Source organism: Epinephelus moara, chromosome 17 (assembly GCF_006386435.1).
Source record: "Epinephelus moara isolate mb chromosome 17, YSFRI_EMoa_1.0, whole genome shotgun sequence".
Taxonomy (NCBI): domain Eukaryota; kingdom Metazoa; phylum Chordata; class Actinopteri; order Perciformes; family Serranidae; genus Epinephelus; species Epinephelus moara.
In genome coordinates, this window is record NC_065522.1 from 6,801,636 (window position 1) to 6,818,606 (window position 16,971).

A 16,971-nucleotide genomic window follows, 5' to 3' on the forward strand; every position below is an offset into this window, starting at 1 on the left:
TTGTTTGTCCAATTGTGTGACGTTACTGATTGCATATGAGGCGTTTCAGGGCAGAGGTCTGTTCACACTGTTGGCAGATAAAGGTCACTTCAAACATGAATGTGAACAGTCTAGGAAAACAGATCAGATCTGGGGGAAAAAAATCAGAATTGAGCATTAAGCCCTGTAATGTGTGCATAGCCATCAGAAACCATCACCCCTGAGAAAATCTGAAAACAGTGACAAAGCATGCTGACAGATGATTGTCAGTGTAATGACTTTGTTAAGTCATACCTCCTATTAGATGCTGAAAACTGGGCTCACTGTGCCTGCGTGAGGGGCTTGGGACCGGCTATTGGACTGAAAAACAGCTTCTTCCTTCAGCCTACCTCCAGGCAGTGTTGTTGGTGAGCCACAGGCACAAACCTCATCTCTTTACCACTAACACATTTTTCAAAATTGTTTCTTGTCAAATACCTCTTAGCCCTGTGTGTTATTTTTTTGACACTTCTTCTCTTTTCCCCTCGTTCTCAGCTGTGAATGGCAAAGTGAGAGCCCAAATCGTTGTTGCTTTGAGGTGCATACCTTCCCTCCCTGCATCCCTCACAGCAGCACATTACCTCCGGCCCACGTACAGCCGACTTTCTACTGCACAGTGCCCAGCAGGAAGCCACCGTTGACAGAGTACCAAGCCAGGTACACTGCTGAGGTAAGAGAGCTTTATTGAGTGTGTGTGTAAGATGATCTTCAAACTCTAGCCCTTTGGCTTTTTCATTTTCCTGTATATTTGTCTCTCATTACCTTGTGTGTCTCCTCCCAGTGGGCCCAGCCTAAGATGCAGCAGTGTTACATTCACCATCATCATCCTTCATGTACCAAGATACTTGATCCTTCACGCTGAATCTCTTTTTTTCTTTTGTCTCAATACACAGCAGATTACAAAAAAACTGTTTTATATTTTGTGTCAAATATGATTAATGTTAAAAAGCACTGCTTCTTCATCCAGTCACCAGCACGTCTCAGGCCGAGAGGATTGCCACATGTGAAAAACCCCTCTTACTGAGGAAGCGGTCAAGGTATCTTGCCTCAGGGTACAGAAGCTGAGGATGAGTCATAGCACAGCAGTAAACCATCTGCTGGCAGGCACTTAAAGGGGACAGTAAAATGTGCCTCTTGTCATCCTGTTGGGACGAGGTTCAAATGTGCACGCGGCAGTGCAGAGGTGGAATAAGTACTCAGATTCTTTAAGTAAAAAATGAAAATAAAACAAGGCAAAAGGGCAGGTGTTCATTTACAAATAAGTTGCAGCCTAAATGTATATGTCAACACACTACAGGGCGTTGCCATGGTGAAAATAGGAAGAAGTAAGACTTCTCTATGGTTGCTGTTTTTTTTAACCATTCATTAATCGAGAAAATGAACATATTTCTGGTTGTATGACGTCAGTCACGTTCTTATCAGAGATAATCTGCTATGATGACCTTAGTTACCCTTTCAGTCATCCTACCAGATTGATTATGTTCTGCTCACCTTATCAGATTGTGACCTTCAGTGCATTCTGGGGTGGTTTGCAGCCCAGTGTGACGCAGACGAGATGAAAATCTCTACATTTCTTAATGCTCCTTTGCATTAAGGCACTTTAGGTGGTTTGAAATAGGACGCCTCGTGCCTTCCCCTGGAGGTCATCTCTTAATCACTAGCACAATATTTACAGTCTGAGGAGTCTTTGTTTAGAGGTCAGTGCTGCTGTCGTCCATGGGGGTTTCCTCCCTCTTCCTCTTTTTCTGAGGCTCCTCTTATTCCACGCTCTCCTCTTCCACAATGGGGAAGTAGCGCAACAATGACAGTATCCTGTGGCCATCATCAGTGTAGTCAGACACCCTGAATCAGCCCCTCGTCTCCTCTTCTACAGCACTGTAGGCTGTGGACACAACGCTGTTGTACGGTTGAGCCTCCCACTCCAAAGGGAGGATGTCGTTCCTCCGGTCTGCTTTCAGATCCGCTTTATGAACTTTGATGAGGTGGACTGAGGCCCAAGGGAAGGAGGAGTGAGCAACATGGACAAAAATATTTCAATTATCAAAGAAAGTGATGATTAATACACATGATCATAGGAAAATGCATTTTCTTATCTTTTTCAAGGTTTACTAAAACCAAACAGTATCTTTTTTTATCTTGTGACAGATTTAGGTCATTAATCTTCTATTTAAACATGAAAAACTGAACCCCATATCAAAGTATGATTAGACAGTCATACTGAATGATCTTGCAGCCCTACCTAAAGCCTGCAGGGGTCATCATGACTTGTGCTGGTTTTGCCACCAGACAACAGCATGTAGCATTCTCCACTTTGTCATATTAATAAGTGAAAGGTGATCACAGGTAGTTTGTCCTGACATTTGCCATGGATGCAGCCTAGACAGGTTCTACCGTGAAGGGGCGTGGATGTTTAAGCATGGACACTGAAAGGGTGGTGAGGTTTTTCATTATCAGACAACAGCTCCTCAAGTTGATTATGTTTGGTTTAACATTTTTCACCTTCCTAAATGCAAAGCAAGTTGTGTAACTTCAGTAAGGGACTTAATGACTTATCATTGGGTAAACTGAAGGACAGCTAATTAATGGAGCTTGTGTTGAGATTTTTTAGTTAAATTTCAGTCATGATTTTTAAGACAACATGGACAAAGTCCAAGTAAGTCCATTAAGTGCCCAGAAAAATGAAAATTTGAACATTTTCATGACAACTGGGCAAAATCCATGTGCACAATCTTTATGACACCATACACAGATAGCAGTGAGCCGTTCAGGTATCTCTTGACTCAGTGGCTGCTGTTGAAGACACTGATAACTGTGGTGTGTGCACACACACTTACACTCTCACAAATCTCCTAGACCACAGCTTATGTAGAATGTTTCAGAATGAGGAAACTAAGCTTAATGATGAGTAAGAGGGGCCATGAAAGAAAAAAAAGCTTAGTATATATGATAGCTATCACAGAGAGATAACCATCTGTGGAGGCCTAAAATGTCTGCAAGTTATGTATTTGTTTCTTTGTAATATGAGAACACACAAGTCGATCTAATACATTTCCTTAAAAAAGTTAATTTACAATAATCCTACCTGCATACCTGTTAAGATGAAGACAATCCCATCAGCTTCAGCTGTAGTTTGTGTTTAGTGCTTAAGAGCAAATGGTAGCATAGTATGCTAAACTAACAGTGAACATCTGCATGCTAGCATTTAGCTGATAGCATTACTTTTAGCTTTACAGAGCTGCTAGCATGGCTGTAGACTATATCAACTACAACATTTACAACATTTTTACGTGTGTCCTCTGCCTCTGTGTACGTAATCCAACCAACTGCTGGTTACCTCTTACTGGGTGAGATCTTGAGCTCTATAAAATAATTTTTTAGTTGAAATAAGTTCTCAACACTGATGTTTCTGCATTTACGATTACAGACACTGGCCCAGGGCCTTACTTTGGCCACTCAAGGCAATCTGGAAAAAGCAGTCTTGTCTATATTATAATGGTGTGGTATTAATTTAATAGAGCTGTGTGTGCTTGTGTGTTAAATTAAAGAAGAACATGGCAGTGTCTTCACCATCATTAATACTGACCAAAAAGTATGGGCTTATCAGGGTTCTTGTCCAGTATCTATCAAAATGTGACAAAAGAGTAACAGAACATTTGTCTTTAACATCTTTATTCATCTTTTTTCATTATTTTTATTTGTATTGAAATTCATACTCTTTGTGTCTTCTGGACCTCTTTTATTTTTTTTAACGGCTTCTGTCAGCTAACGCGTCTAAACAAAAATCACCAAAAATGATTTCATGTTGTACAATCCACCTGGCGGACATTCCTATTGGCTTCACCAGGGTGCCATTCCACAGCTGTGGTCCAACACTGTGCGAGGAAGTTCCATTTTTAACCAAGATTTTACTGTTTCTAACTGCACGGTTTAAGAACACACTTGAGTACTTGTTAGGCTGAACATCAGATGAGCTGCATGGATGTAAAGAAGTGCGTTCACCTGTCAGACACTAATTATTTTAATGAAGTACAAGTGCACAAGTGTCTACTTAACACCAATACAGTAAAATACACAAGACATTATTGTCACTGTTGTCACCACAAATGAACAGCGGCATGAAGAACATTAATGTTCGGATCACAAGATGACAATACTGCCTCTGCATTTTCAACCCAAGATGGCTGAGAACTTGAAAAACTGACTAAATAATTCATGATTACTGTTGATCAGAATCTGGGTTTCCTAAAAAGCATCTTCACATATACAACTTCTTCTTACTGGTTCATAACCTAACAGATATTACACTTGCACTACGAGGTGATGCTTAAGGGAAAGCCAGACCACAACAAAGATTCACGGTAAAAAAAAAAAAAAAGGAACTTCCTCAAAGACGTCAACCTACAAAGAGGAACAGCAAGGAAGCCCTACGGTCTGCCATGTGTTCCATACTGCTTTATCCTGATTGGCCGTGACAATATTGCTTCCTCACTTTTCCTCCTGCAAACAGGACTGAATGGACACCGCAGGTTACTGTACCCAGAAGAGACACAAAACGCCTCGTCCTCAAAAACATGGAGAAAAAAAAAAAGAAAATTAGAGGAGGAGAGGCTATTTGAAAACCTGATTTGGATATGGACACTTGATCTGATGCTGGACAAACCAAGTTGCTCCGGCAGAAAGAGGCAGTGACTGTGTTCCAGACCAAATACTCCCCTGTAACAAGGTTGTTCACTTCACCCAATAAATCCAAATTGAACTAAAGGATGAAACCATGAACAAAAATAAGGAGAAGAAAGTTCTTAAAGGTTCAAAAGTCTCTGACCGTCCCTAAATAATATTTTTCTTGCTTAACTCGACTTGTTGCATGATTGAAATTCACACCTCTGTTCTAATAAACTGGACAAAAGATAAACATGGACTTCCACATAAAATGGGAAAATAACTTCATGATTACACCTGTCCATGTCTGTTAGGATCACTTAGAAAACAAGTGTGCAGGGAGGGTGGGGTCTGTATTTGGTTTGGAACGGAGCCGCAGCAGATACAAATAAGAACCCGCATTTCTAGATGCACAAGATTCTGTGATGTGATGACATCACAGGAGCAAACGTTAACGGGTTGGACTGACCGTGATGACGGAACAGAGCAGCTGCAGAAACCCATCGAGTCCCCTGAAATGTTAATCGTTCTCTGACCACACTGTCATGGAAACCCTCGACCTACAGATGATGTTTTGCAAATTTGACAGCACACAAATTAACAAGAATGTGAAGTCATTTTAAAGTTAATTAGATGTTTTGGATTGACGTTTTTGTCCTGGCATCACTCCTTGGTAGCTGCCTCAGTTCCAAAGCGACATCAATGAGATCTGCATACTCTGTAAACGTCAACACTGTCATCTGAAATGCAATGATGAGCTAACGCCCGCAGCAGGGCGGTGCTGGTATTACACCCCTCCCCCACCCCTGTTCCCAATGTCCCTCAGTTTACAAGAAACAAACAGGAAATAAAAAGATAAAAGAAAAAGAAAGACAGAAAAAGAAATCCCCCCACCCCCCAACTGGGCCTGCCAGCACGCCATTGACTTCAAGTGTGTAGGAGTGTGTGCATGTGTGCGTGTGTGTGTGTGTGACAATCAGTGTGTGTGCGGTCAAGGCCGCCAGAGTCTCTGAGAATATGTGAGCACTGGTGTTTGTCTGTGTGTGTGCGCGTGGAGGCTCCATGGGGGTGAGGGGGACTCCTAGTATTTCTTCCCCGGGATGAACTCCTTCGCCTCGGGATTCAAGACGCTCTTCCTCTGCAGAAAAAAAGACATGGAACAAGAGTAAGGGCTTATTCCTTTGAACCTGAACTCTTGCAGTGTTCATCAATTTCTAAGTGAGTGTCTCTGTTGTGAAACTGGATGCATCTCTGACTCACCGCCACTTCCTCCAGGTTGCTGTGGTGATCGCTGACGGACAGGCCGTTGAGCTGCTGCTGCAGCTGCCCCACCCCCTGGTTGTTGAGGTCACGTGAAGGGATGAACCAATCCTGGTCCTCCTCCTCCAGCATTTCCTGGAAGCAGCGCTCCAAGAACTCCTGCTCCAACAGCTCCTCTTCCACCTGGGAGATGATGCGGGAGAGAATAAAGAGACAGAGAGGTGAGTGACATGTGCAAGGGCACAGAAATTGGCAGGAAAAAAGAGCATGGGATAGATGGACAGCAGGAGGCATATATATGAGAGATTATTTGCGCGACAAGTAGGTGGAAGGTTTCCCCAAAGAGAAATCTTCTCAGAAATGTGGTGGCATTAAAATACATGACTCATCCAGGCAAGCTCGAGAAACAGACTGAGAGGTCTAGAGACAGCTGAAGGGGCAGTGAATACTGGAAGAAGATGGATTTTGAGAGGAGGTGGGGGGGTTGGGGGTACACATTTCTACCTATACATCACTAACCAGTAACTTAAGTGAAAGAAAACTCAAGAAAAATTAAATTGTGGGTGGATATCAGTCTGACCCGAGACCCTCCGTCAGGATAGCAAGGAAAACATGAAGGAGGGTGCAGAATGAAATGGCAGTGCAAAATGTACAGGGGAGCTTCAGTGAGGTTAGAGAGACAGGAGAGCGGGACAGCAGGAAGGAAGCGGAGGGGGGAGTGAGGACATATAGGAAATGGCAAATAAGCAAAAAGGACAAGTGGTATGGAGTGAAGGGTGAGAAGTAATTCAGTGGCACATTCCTGAAATTCTCATTAATCTAGGCAACATAGCAAAGAGCACAATGTGATGTGGGGTCACAATCTAGGAAAGCAGGTGCAAGGAGGAGGGATGTTAACATTTTAAATTCCAACACTTAGCAGGCTCTGCTAATAAAAATGCAGGAGGCTTTGTTGGTGTGGGCATGCTGCTGCAGGTGCTGGTGGGAAGATGAAATATGATCCAGAGAGAAAGGGGGGCCCTGGTGCCTGATCATGCTTGGGATAAGGAGCCAACCATGAACATCAACTTCCCCAGTTTAACTCTCTTTGCCATTCGCTATCTCTCTTTCCCAGAAATACTTTAAAAATAATAAACTATGGACAACCCGATAGCTGGGTGGTTTTGGTTAGGTTGCATACCACATGGGGCAAAGGCCCAAAGCAGTGAGTCCCAGCTGTCTCTCTCCATTATCAAATAAAGGCATAAAATGTCCCAAAAAATATCACAAAATAACAATCCCTTGAATTTGATTTTGAAAGAACTGACCAAAATATGTACCAAGTGGCACATTTAGCAGCTGACAAATGCCTGGAAAAACCATATATGGAAGACACTGTTTCTAATTGACTTTAAACTTATCCTTGGCATTTCCTAGTTGGCCAGCACAGGCAGATGTTGGTCGGAACGTGACCTTCAGGATGGCGTCCAAGTCAAAATATGAAGTCTGATATTGAGACAGAGCACATAATACCAGCACTTTTGCTTTGATGAAACTAATCATGTCCCCCGGCTGAATTTTCCAAGATGACGCCGTGTTTAAAGGAAGAAGATGATTATGGCATGAGGGAATGTGTGTGTGGGGACAGAGGCCAAATAGAAAGAAGGAATGAGAGTAGGAAGAGACTGCGAGGGACAAACACATCGAGTCTCTGTATCTCAGTCTGTCTGTCTCTAAAATCAGTTGGAAATTAGAAATCAGAGTTAAAATAGTGTGAGCACCCACCTGTCTGTTATACTCTTCTTCATTCTCCATCCACATGTACTCAGCGAATGGGTTGGCGTCGCTGCCCTCTCCTGCGTGCCCATTAGCCACTGGCTCCTTTCCCTCCTTGCCCGGAGCTCCTCCTCCCGGTGTCTTGGCCACCTCTGGACCGCTCATCTCAGCCGGTTCTGCACAGGAAAACAGCAACTTTTAGGTAAACCACAAAAACTCTTCATTAAACTTCAGCTCACGACTTCATCGTGGTAAATATATATATTCAAAAAGACATGCTGAAAGTATTTTGGGCCCCCAAAAACAAATGAAACACGAGCAAACTTCCTCATTTTGTTCTATTCTTCAAGCCAGATAACTTTGACTCTTCTCCCATTATTTAACCCGCAGCTGGGTCTTATTGTCTGTTAAATTTACATTATCTCATCTGAATCGAGGCTCTGACGTTTCAGCCCGGGATCCAAATTGAACAAATCAGCGGCATCTCAGTTTCATTTTAGCTACAGCTGAAAAATTGCTCCTACGGGTAGAAAAGTCTTCATGGAGTCTCAGTGCTCATAAACAATAAAACCATAAAACAACTATTTTCCCTATCTCATAATCGGAAGAATAAGAGACAGACTGAAAAATGCATCACCAGCTGGGACTGATCCTGCTCTCCAAAACTACTCTGTGATATCTAAAAATGTTCCTACAGCAAACAACTAAATGAGACCGAGAGCTTAATAGAGTTGTTGGCATTTTACGACTCCAATCAATCGCTTTTCAGGTTGGCGAATTGCAGTGCTGCGGTAAAAGGCCACAGTGTGTTATTTTTAACAAGGAAAATACACACAGGCCCAGGCTGACATCATGAAGAGAAACAGCGACAATCCCATGCAAACAAACACCCAAGGTGTTAAATCAGTTGGATTATACTATTAAAAAGAGAAAATACAGCACGATGTCAGCTTCCTCATTTCCATACAGAGTTTAGCTTTAGAGTCAAATCTACGGCAAGAACAGCAAAACCAGGAATGTAACAGAGAAAAGCACAAGTTAGAGCAGCGTCAGGAGAGAAAAGTTACAATAAATCAGTGAGTCATCAAACATAATAGTGCTGTATGTTGCAATGCAGGTGTTAGACTCACACTCACACACACCTGTCCAGCTGCCTTCAGATGACTGATTAAACAGAAGGCAAAATAGATCACTGAGTAAAAAATTAAAATGCAGTTGAAAAATCAATCTTTGGGTTCAGTACATGTGTTTTACGGATGTTCTTGCTACAGTGCCAGTGGTATTTCTTTGGTACTCTTAATGCTGAGCATTATGCAGGTTAGAAAGTAATTTTGAGTGCTTATGTCACTGACAAGTATTCTATACTGCACATTTTGCGCTTGAACTTTCCAATCGAATGATTTAAATACTTGCTGAGTGACGCTTTAATGAAAGCACACCTGGTTGTCAGACATCTAAGTACAAAGAGCCAGCGTCATCTACATGAAAGGGCCCTGACACACCAAGTTGACAGTCAGCCGTTGGTCAATGTCAGGCCGCTGATGAGTGCCTGTTGCTCTAGTTTTGGTGGTGCATCCTGCACCGCTGGCCATCGCCTGATTTTTTTCAGCCAATTGAGCTTGGAGAATCAGTATCTGAGACACCAGAGCCCATTGGTAAGTGAAATCAACTCAAGTCAAGAAAGAACTAATCAAAAAAAATATATATATATTAGGTTAGATTATTTTTTAGCCACTGAGCTCTTTAGCAGAAACGGTTTAAAATGGTTTGTGTTATTGTTCGTTAGCGCACAGTGAATATGCTTTGTTCTTTCAACATCAGGTTGTGTCGTTAACTGGCTAACTAGGCTCTTGAATACGTCCTGTCTGTCTTCCGGTTTCCCTTTTTGAATGACGCATACAGACTACCGCCACCTGCTGGTATGAAGTTATTCCCTCCTTCACGCAGGTGCTAGTACGTGCTAGTTGGCCACTGGCTTTAGTCTTTGCGGTGTGTTGTAAGTGCAATTTTTTGGCGACACAGGCAACATAACAGTCCGCCTTCGTTGCCAGGTTTAGTGTGTCTGGGCCTTAAATGAACTTCCATCCTGTTTCACTTCTTCTCTCCTTCCTTTGCACTGGGTGTTACAATACCTTCTACTTTCTGCCACACACGACATAACTATGCTTAAAAAAGGTAGTTCACATTGCAACAGGAATTCATGATACCATCTAAAATGCCATATCATAAGTATTCTAGAGTCAAATAAGGAGAAAATGGCAATTAAACATGATTATTTGTGCTTCCCTACTTTTGGAACGCAGAACTTCTGCTCTCATGAGAAATGCCCACTGTAATGACATAATCCTCAGACTGCCAGCCAGCTCAAACAGACGTGTCATGACTCAACTGCGGCCTCTCAGTGGGAAGAGGGGGAAAAAAAGGGACAGCGATGATCTCAACCAAGCCGCACACACAGCCCCAGGGTCAGCCCGATGCAGACACACTATGGCAATGTTTGCCTTGCGGGGTCCGACTCCCAGCAGCTTCACTCATATAATAAAAACCTGATTTACAGGACATAATGTTACGTTGACACAGATTCCTGCTATTTCGGCCTTGGTCAGTGTAACAAAATCAACAAAGGAGAGCTGAGTCCAACCCGAGGCAGACTGCCGCTGACAGTACACAGTGACAGCACGGACACACTGTTCTTCAGGAGTTCAAATAAACACGTATAATCTAAGTAGGTTAGTAGACTAAGAGGAGGTGTGTCTGCCTGGCTCAAAGCTGTCAGTGTTTCTGTCTACCTGTGGAAGCAGTTTAATTATGCAGTGCAGAGATTACACGAGATGTCAGTTATGAAGGCAAATAACACTCAGGGAGGGAGCATGTGAGAGGGCAAGATAGAACGTTTTGTAAAAGAATACGACAGGCCTAAATTTAATTCTGCACTCGCTGAGCAAGGCGCCAGCAGAGTTTGAAGTCTGCATGTGAGTGTGCCACTGTGTTCAAATTCACTTTTACTGCAGTCTACAACGTATCATTGAACAACAAAGTCTTTCAACATCGATTGCCAAAGTTTACCGGACAGTTCAAACAAATACACAACACTGAAGATGTGCAGCATTTAATTAAATATATTAGGCATGGGAGTAAGAAAAACAAGACAGGCAACAATGAAGTTTACACCAGAGGTCTATCTATAGCAAAATGTCCTTTATAAATGGATGAAATTATAGTTAAAAATATGATTCAAGTCACTCATGAAGCAAACATGCCAAACTACTTTCTGGTTCCAGCTTCTGTCAAAGAAGTCAAAGAGGCTGCTATTCTGTTTTATATGATAATTTTCTGACATTAGATTAAACCATACATTTTCTATCTGAAAAAAGAAAAAGAATCCATTTTGCATCTCTGTTTGAAACATGTCTTAAAAGAAGTATGAAATCCATAAAGCCAAAAGTCATCAGGGGAATCCCCAACCTACTAATCAATTCCAACAATTTACTCACTGCAAACATGCCTCTACTTGGACGAGGCAGGAGTGCACAGCGGGTCAATCGGCATGAATAAGGAAAGGTGGGGACAACGCGCACTGTGCCACATACGGCATGTAGCACTTAATATGTTCACGTTGCATAACCATGTGTTCGTCACCATGTAATATTTAGTTAGCGGAGCCCAGCATCCTCCATGCCTGCAAGCAGAGTGTGATTTGATCCGATTTGTTGAGGGTGAAGGATAAACAGAGGAAAGGTAAAATGCTGCTCTGCCTTGATTATGCATTTCTTCACTGCAGATCTTTAAGATGAACTCTATATTTTCCTCCTCTTAGCATAAAATAATGTCTCCTTGGGTTTACATATTTGTTTTATGTATGAGGAGTGGATTACATATTTTAAATGACATTAATTGGAGGTGTACCTCTGTTAAAAAAATGTCACTATTAAAATATGTTATTTTTGCAACTATTTTAATAAGCCAATAATCCATTAATTCATCACACAAATTAATCAAAATTCACTAATTCCAGCAGCTTTTGTATAAATTAAATACTTTGAGTGTCAAAACATTAGAAGCAAAACCTTGGAAAACAATGCTGGACATTTATTTTGCTTTAGTCTGCCACTTCACAGGTTAGGGGGTTGCTTGATTAGTCCTTGAATTTATAATGCAAAAAAGCCAAACATATAATAATTCTACTTTGTCAAAAGGAAATATTTGCTGTTTTTCTTAGGTTTTGGACTGTTGCACAAAGAAATATGAGATCTGACAATATCACTGTGGGCTCTGGACAACTGTGATGGACACTTTTCACACAGATTGTCGTTTTACAGACTAAGCAGTTACTCAAGAAATAACAGTTGCATTATTAAATTGATAATGAAGACGATTCTTGGTAGCAGCCCTAAAAACATAAATCAATACAAACAGTAAAAGACATGTCTCCAAGTCAACTCATTCATCCCAATTGTAAACAGCTTATAAACTGGTTGGATAACAACAAAATCAGGTAACGCCATACAAAGGAACAGTTTTGTAAGGTCAAAAGATTAAACTCCACGCGTGGATATGTCTGGTCAGGTGTTTACAAATCATTTGTTTTTTAAAGGACACTTTGAGTACCTGCATGTGAAGAAAAAAAAACTTAAAAATAAAAAAAAAATCTCCAACAGAGATCCAACATGGAGCAGGAAAAAAACTAAAGAACACGAGAAAGCGAAGAAATGTTAATGCAACTCCGTCAACTGTTCATAATATGTGCTTTGAATCCGACAGAGTAAAACGCTTCATAACACATTATGTAATGTAACAGTTAGTGTACTGTGTGTAATGGGAGCTGTGTCGTCGTAGCGTATAGCATGCTAACGCCTTCTGAGAGCTAACGGGCTCAACCAGGTGTCCGGGCCTACCTGGAAAGTTGGTAAAGGGATTGGACGGTTTTAGCCGAGGTAATGCTAAGTGGCTAGTTTCGCGTAGCTGCAAATAGATGGATACACATAGCTGGGCTGTCAATGGACGGGCCTAAGGTGAAAGCTATCCCAGTAACAACAAAGGGTAGCGGGCTGGGTGGCTATAAGCAGTTATTTCCACTACAGTCGTTGCGTGATTTTGCCTGAAAACAGCTCAAATGCAAACAATTAACCAAACGCAAACGACGCTGTACGCTTTTACAACACGTTAACCACACACCGAGGTCAAAGTCCGCTCCTGTTAAGATGCTTGAGGCCAAACAAAGTCGGCTGCTCCGCTATCAGCTAGCACGCTGCTACAGCATGGCAGCATCACTGAAGCAGGTCAACATAACAAGCCTCCGCTCCGGGGACTGCAACAGCTTCACACACATACACTACACGACATGACAAGCTTTTAAAAGTTACCTGGCATTGTGCTTTCGGTGTTCTCCTCGAAGTGTAACGTGACACAAAGTTATATTAACTGCACAGCGAAGAGTGCGTGTTCGTCGTTTCTCCAGTGGGGATTACTCTGTGCTGCGATGCAACGTAGCTCAAGTTAGCTAAATCCTGTTAGCCACCTTGCTAACGTTAGAAAGCTGGGTCGGTCACGTGGTCTGCTGCTGCATTCGCGCTCTCTCGGGAATGTGGGAATTAGGAGCAGATTTCACATGAAAGCAATGCTAAAAATGTGAAAAATGCCTTTTATAATTCCAGCAACCCAAGGTAACATCTTTGCATGTCTTGTTTTAACCGATCAATTGTCCTAACCCATAAAAAAGTCAGCATACAATGATATAAACAGGAAAAAGCTGAAAATCATCACATTATATTGTTTTTCTGCTTGATAGACTACTTCAGTGATTCATAAATGAACTGATTCATAGTTGTAGTTCTAGACTTGAGCAAACTGTGATTAAAAAACTAACAAAATTCTTGTATTCTACTGATAACAGTATAAAGAGTTTGATCTCATGCACCAGTGCTTTGAGTGTTTGATGTGTTAATATGGAAATATAATATTACATACATATATATAATATCATGAGCTATATGGATATTGGAAAATGCTTGTTGATACAGGGATTTCAATCATGTCTAACAGCCCTAACTCAGATGTCAGAATCCATCTGAATATTGACGTGGGCAAATAACAATTTTCAGAACATGCAGCTTTCTGTGTGAAGGATAAACAGCATTACCACTCACAAATATTAGTACATACAGCCCAGGTAAACAGTGCATGTGGGGTGCAAATGAAAAACAAACTGACCCAAAGTGCAGTCAGAAAGAACTGATGTTTCTTTATAGTGCAAAAACAAAAGAATATTATGCACAGAAACAGACGTGGCCCAGATATGCAAGCCGCTACAGCACAACATCTGGTTGTGAACCATCACAGTATTTCCATTCCTATTCCTCCCTAGAGGCTAGCAGTGCGTGATTGGATGATGGATCCCAAGACTGAGGAAATCCAGAAGAAGATCCAGCTCTGATAAACTCAAGCAGAAAAAACACTGTAAATCACTGACCCTCGTTCCTTTACTGTCCGGTCTGATTGGATAAAAGCCTGTCTTTTTTATCTGTTAACAGAAATGTTGCAAATGTGGATCTTGGCTTGTTTTTTTCTCCCCTGTCCTATTTATTCGACAAATATTACAACACAAATAAACACCACCTGCACTGGACTATCACAGACTGAAATATATATTTCTTTCTTCTCTGGTTAGAAGTCCCTGTTGTTAATGTCTTTAGTTACGCTAATTGAGCAACTCACAGTGGCTGAGATTGTGGTTGCCTAGCAGCAAACAAGGGACAATCATTGTGTTTTACTATCAGTTAAGAAAAGTGATTATCCTGTTTTGAATCGAGCAAAGCACATCCACTGTGACCTCCACACATATAGTTTACAGTTATACACTGAAGAAATGATTGCAGTAAATAGCTCAAGGCCACGAGTTTATTCATTTTGCCGCAATGACTGCTCAGTCGTGACATCTGATGGTAACTCCATGGCCTGTACACTCAGCTACCAATTTATTTGAGACACTTAACAAAAAAATAACCAACTCTGCAGTACATGATCCCTCATAACCGTTATAATGTTCAGATTTTGTTAAGGCTATTTTAGAGAGTTGTTGATTACATTTTAAGGTCATTTTGGAAAATGTAGTTTGTAGTGCTGTTGCACTATACTGCATTATACTGAGATGGGTTCCCAATATTTGCCATGTATGCCTATATCAATGGGGGTAGACTAACAACTCTCATACAAATGCATTTCAACAGCACCAAAATGCCATAAAGTTGAATCATCGCCTCAATAAACACATTACAAACTTCCTGAAGGCAAGATTTGTTGTAGGACCATTGTATTAGACTATATTTGTTTTAGCCCAGTGTGCCTAATAAGCTGACAACTGAGTGTGTGACACTACTTGTCCATACAAATAGCCCAAAATCCCAAACTATTCCATTTTGAATTATACATAACAGAGAAAAGCAACAAACCCTCAGATTTACAGCTGGAGCCCGTTAGTGTTTGGCATTTTGCTTGAAAAGTGACTTAAACAGTAAATCATTTATCAAAACTGTTACCAATACGTTTTCTTTTGATCAACTAATCCCCTGGCTCCCAGCATTGAGGGTCTGGTGGTTCCCCTGAGGAGTCAGAAGATACATGTGGACATCTTCTGCACAAGTTATGCTTACATTTGACACTTTTCACCAAACTTTCCTGCTATATTATAACATATTGGATAGCTTTTCCTCTTCACGCTTATAAAAGCTTCCTAGTTGCAACACACCACAAGGTTTTATCAGTTGTTGGTTGAGCTGTTTGCAACTCAAGGACATGTGCAACCCCAAGGCCAAGGGTCATACACCACAAAGCATGGGCATAGGTTTTACTTCTGTATTAATTTATGCCTTTTCTGCATCAGTTTATGGTATAAATGTCTTGAATTTTGAATCCACACATATCCTCTGCAAATGTCATGCACATGTTTTAAATATTGAGGATGATGTGTCCTCCCCGAAATCTATATCTGTGCCACAAAGGTTGAAAACCAATGAACCAATCGATTAACTTCATCGTTTCAACACTGCACGTCACAGTTACGTTGACGGGCGAAAATCGGAGTTTACTATGGGTACCTGAACGCAGCATGTGAACAAACATCCCTCAAGCTCCGCCACACTACCGCTACACTTTTTACTCTGCTCCAAAGCACAAATGCCTGCGTGGCTTCGGAAATAAAAGTATTTCTGACGATTGATAACAAATAACCAACACTTTCGTTGACTTTTTATGTGGGGGACTAAATTATTATCATGATGAACACCAGAAAATTAACTCATGAGATCTGTTATTCGAGTCAGTGTGTGTGTAATGTAATATCATATGTAGTGTGTTACTGATCTAAAGAAAGATACTGATCCAACATTTTAAGACTTCATATATTCACGAACTTGGGCTCCAGTGTTGCAATCTACCACAATGCAACTCATGCAGGAGAAGATTCTCAAGTTTGTTTGCCACATTTACATCATGTTAGTGAAAGTTTTTTCCTCTTTTCAGATTGACACATGAAGGCTGATGGTACAAACCCATAAGTAATGTTAGCCATGGCACTGCTGCAAGCTATTGAGAAAGAGGCTCTTACAATGAACCCAACATGAGTTAATTGCTGTTAAATTAACATTTAGAGCCGGTTAGCGGTTCTTGCTTCTCCCTCTTTCTGTCTTTCTTTATGTTTTGAAGCAAACAGCTAGCTCCCCCCTTTACTCCACCAATAACAACAGACTCACCACAACTTCAAGTGCAGATAGGGGGGAATCAGCAAACCAGCTGTCGGGGGAAAATGGCTCTTTTCCGGTCCCGGACGTCACAGAAAACCCGCACAATAAAGAAATTCCTCCAATAATCTCCAACACGCTAAATAAACACGTGTCTCCTTTGTCAGTTTGTTCGCGTTGTTGGCTAAAAAACGGGTAAATCCACTGTTTCTCTGCCGAAACGTCGAGGGGGGAAAACGTTGTGTCGTGGGTTGCGTTTGTCCAGCTGTACACTTCAGTCATTGGTTGGAATCAACGTCAGTCAACGTTTCCTAGCAATGCTATTGGCTCAGACGAACACACGCCCCGCCCCACCCCTCAATTCATGTAAGTAAACAAAATATAACCCATTTTTCTCGCTGCTCCTTTTTTGTAATCAATATGACTAGTTAATATTTGACAACGTGGCGGTTTTAACCAGGTCGGACTCTTCTTTAGCAGACGAGGCTGTGGTTTTTTGTTTTTTAAGGCTGTTAAGGAAGACAAAGCAAGAAGAAAGGAAGAG

General features: G+C 41.5%; 1 protein-coding gene across 2 annotated transcripts; it reads right to left on the reverse strand.

Annotated features, from left to right (window-relative positions):
• Positions 1 to 3,670: 3,670 nt before the first annotated feature.
• paip2b (poly(A) binding protein interacting protein 2B) lies at positions 3,671 to 16,696 on the reverse strand. Of its 2 annotated transcripts, none has more exons than XM_050066832.1 (4): positions 16,440 to 16,696; positions 7,702 to 7,868; positions 5,938 to 6,120; positions 3,671 to 5,815 (listed from the first exon to the last, which is right to left on the reverse strand). In XM_050066832.1, exons 2-4 carry the CDS (start codon positions 7,855 to 7,857, stop codon positions 5,759 to 5,761), a joined length of 396 nt encoding a protein of 131 aa, XP_049922789.1. In that variant the 5' UTR covers positions 7,858 to 7,868; positions 16,440 to 16,696; the 3' UTR covers positions 3,671 to 5,758. The 2 variants fall into 2 exon arrangements, with proteins under 2 accessions (XP_049922789.1, XP_049922788.1); XM_050066831.1 differs by lacking the exon at positions 16,440 to 16,696 and adding an exon at positions 13,056 to 13,217.
• Positions 16,697 to 16,971: the final 275 nt, after the last annotated feature.